Raw genomic sequence first — 3,316 nt, 5'->3', positions numbered from 1 at the left:
TCAAATCTTTTACTTTGATAAGGGGAAATATCTTCTGATTGATACAGATGTTCAACTCAGCGATGTCGAAAATCCTCCCGAAAATCTTCCGCAAAGAGGCCCTGAGAACCGGCCGATAGTTTCGCAAATTATCAAGTGTTTCAGAGCATTAGCACGGTATAGGATTTGCGGATGGATGTGTTCAGGTATTGCCGTTTTCCTCCATGTTTCACATCATAACTATAAATACGTCGATTTGATTAAATGATCATTAGAGAGGTTTTGACATTTCATCAGCCCCGGATATGAGGAGGTACTCAAAACTGAAAAGAACGATATTAAATAGTCGTCAGTTGATAACGCGAAGCTACAGTGATGAAGATCGGAATGCGATAGTATTCTTGAGCGGGCAGACAACGGATGACCAACTTCCTCGTGAATGGAAAAGATTCCTCTTATACCATCGCTTAGCGTGGAACATTTTTCTTATAAGCAAACAAGCGAAAAACTTATCACAGTGGCAGGTTCAGTTACTTGTATGGACGTTTTGTTGCTGGCAATGGAAAGACAATGTCAACCGTATTAGAAAGGTAGTTTAGTTGTATTTTATTCTCTTTTAAGAGAATGGATTTGTGATTCTAATTACCGATCTCGTAATATGCCTCCCTCGTGTATCTCGTAGGATTGGAAGAAGCTTGTGTCTGTAAATGATGATACTGTACGTGACGAGGAGCCCGCGTCATTTAAAACTATTGTCGAGGATTTTGTTGAAAAAAATGTAAAGGAGGCGGAAAAGGATAATTGGAAGTCAACAACTCAGATTTTACTCAAATATGATGTTACCATGGACAGTGTTCAATCTTTTGAAAAATTTCGACTCCATTGTGACATTTGATATCCCCTTTGGTTTGCTTCAAATGCCACGAAGCCAAGCAGCAGTACTTCCGTCGTGGAATCTCTCTAGGAAGTGATCAATTTGTTGTTTAGGGGAAGACAAATTAGAATTATTGTAAATAAGTGCAAGTCTGACAGTAAAAATATTTCATTTGGTTAGACAATCTTTACTTTAATCAAACACATGGCTTTATTTGATGACACTTTGACCATTATATTAAGGGCAAGCATGCATACTCTGAATCCAACGAGGCTTAAGAATCTAGTTCTGAAAATACTAATTTAGAAAGTTTGTTTCATTTCTCATCAGTATTATTTTGATACGCATAGTACTGCACATAAATCTTAAATAGTTTTATCCAGATTTAATGTCAACATTTTCAATATTATATTTAAAATAAATCTACATTATATTATTTTATAAATTTTATACTAAATATGCTTATATAAACTTACGGTTGATAATTTCAATTTTACGATAACAAATAGTCATCCACTCTATTATGTTTACCGGCTATTATATTGCCAATTTTAAATATATAATATGAATGGATGACATTTCTATTATATTATTGGTTATGGTGTTGATTCTCTTTTTAAAGGATTCCACCATTTCATTTATATGGTCGAGACTTTTATTAAAGTATGGCCTAGATGTCATTATCCACAAAGTAGAATCACTTTCAAATCTCACATTCTTCCTGTATTGCTATGAATGACTTTTTTTTATCTTGATTTGATGTGGATTACTTGTTAGGTTGTTAATTTTCTATTAATGGTCTTTGTTTACGTTTTTGTACATATCCAAGGTCTTTGTGTTGTTGGGATATGGTTTTCTATGGGAAAATACCTTTTATTTTTTTATGTAATGTACCATTGAAGTTTTATTTATTAAAAATAATTTGTAGAAATCAATTGAAATTATTCTTTTGATTGGTTCTTATTTGTGATATATCTTTTTAAAATATAATTCATCCAAAATTTATAGTACAAAAGTATTATATAAGTTTCTTTATGGACAAAAATGCAAAAGAATCACCAATGTGCTTGATGAGACCAATCTCAATAGATTTTTAAAGCCTCAAAATATTTCTATCAAAATCCACAACAATTTTGACCATGAACAACTCCCTAAACACTAGAATATGGCATGATTCCTCATCACGAAATCCTTTGCTTTGGAGGGGTGCTTTAGTGTTAGCTACTATTATCCATTTCCTGACTTAAACTATTTCCATTGCCATGATCTCATCTCCATTCTCTTTTTCTTCTCCTTCAAGATATATAAGCCACCATCATAAAACTCTAGAATAAAGGAGGAATTTTAGAATTAATTACAGTGTCACTCTCCATCAAGGTTTGACTCTACATCTATATTTCCACTGTGCACTTTTCCCTCCCTATAAAATTATTGTGCAAAGTGATTCCTCTTATATGGATGTTTTTGTCGAACTCTATATTGGTCATCCTTTCTCCTATTCGTCATGCATCTTATGTGGCTACACCTCACTAGTGCTAAGAAAAACAAGAGCATCTATGCTCAGGTCAGTTCTAAGAATAAATGTGAATTAGAACACCCTATAGACCTTGGTAACTTAGATGTGGAAATTAGTTGAGTGATGAGGAGAGCTAAGATGAGCTCTAACTTGGCACAATCTAGTGGTTATAATGCACCCCAAATCACATACGATTTTATTTGTTCTAACAAGAATGATCTTCAATGTCAAGGATAGTTTCCCCAAATTTTAAGAATTTATAGAACACCTGAGAGTTCCTACATCTTCCCACCATTTGGTTTCTTCTAAAAACATTACATCTTCCTTGAGACTAAAATTGTCAATCTCCATCAAAACCCTCAATAAGGATTATTACCAGTTCATACGGGTGGAATGGACACTCAGTAACCTAGCACTAGAAAAAGAAAAGAAAATTATAGCAAGGTTTACCTTTCACAACACCTTACAATTAGAACTTTCAAAGTTAGACCTTGTTAGGATACTTAATTAAATTAAGGTTTCCTATTAAAATTTTAGTATATTTCTCCAACTTCGTCCACATGACACTACAATCAAATCATCTGTTGGGACTCAAAATTGCCTTCCTAATTTTGAGCACCATTGAGAAAATCAAGCCCTATAAATGCTTTTAAGTGCACATGTACCTTCCTTTACCTTTGAGACCCCTAAGGTGTTTAATGTTTCTAACACCCTGCATTCAATGCGTCTACGTGTTCTATGAAGTTAAACTATCATTTTGAACCATTCTACGAAGTCCTATTTTGAGTGCATTTCTAATCTGCATTTTCACCCAAGTGTCAAACAGTGACAGGAGGCCTTGTTTGCATGTGAATATCTCACACCCAGAAATGTTTCATGATTCTCCGCTTTGGAAGTGTCTAGTAGCCATACCTGATAACTTATGTTTCAGATTTCAAGTAGTTTCG

The 3,316-nt window shown here is 34.0% G+C and overlaps 1 protein-coding gene across 1 annotated transcript; it reads left to right on the top strand.

Annotated features, from left to right (window-relative positions):
- Nucleotides 1–247: 247 nt before the first annotated feature.
- On the top strand, nucleotides 248–874 carry LOC149560689 (uncharacterized). Its single transcript, XM_089827666.1, has 2 exons — nucleotides 248–569; nucleotides 662–874. The coding sequence occupies exons 1-2, from the start codon at nucleotides 285–287 to the stop codon at nucleotides 872–874; spliced, it is 498 nt and encodes a 165-aa protein (XP_089683792.1). The 5' UTR covers nucleotides 248–284.
- The last annotated feature ends 2,442 nt before the right edge of the window (nucleotides 875–3,316 follow it).

Source organism: Cupressus sempervirens, chromosome 4, assembly GCF_028749045.1.
Source record: "Cupressus sempervirens isolate cs-2001-9-10 chromosome 4, ASM2874904v1, whole genome shotgun sequence".
Taxonomy (NCBI): Eukaryota; Viridiplantae; Streptophyta; class Pinopsida; order Cupressales; family Cupressaceae; genus Cupressus; species Cupressus sempervirens.
This window is presented reverse-complemented; position numbering and strand designations above follow the sequence as displayed.

Bases quoted from the DNA above. Each gene is read 5' to 3' on its own strand.
- LOC149560689 (XM_089827666.1), top strand. From the start codon at position 285: ATGAGGAGGTACTCAAAACTGAAAAGAACGATATTAAATAGTCGTCAG. The intron at 570-661 runs GTAGTTTAGTTG...TGTATCTCGTAG, and splicing joins ATGTCAACCGTATTAGAAAG to GATTGGAAGAAGCTTGTGTC.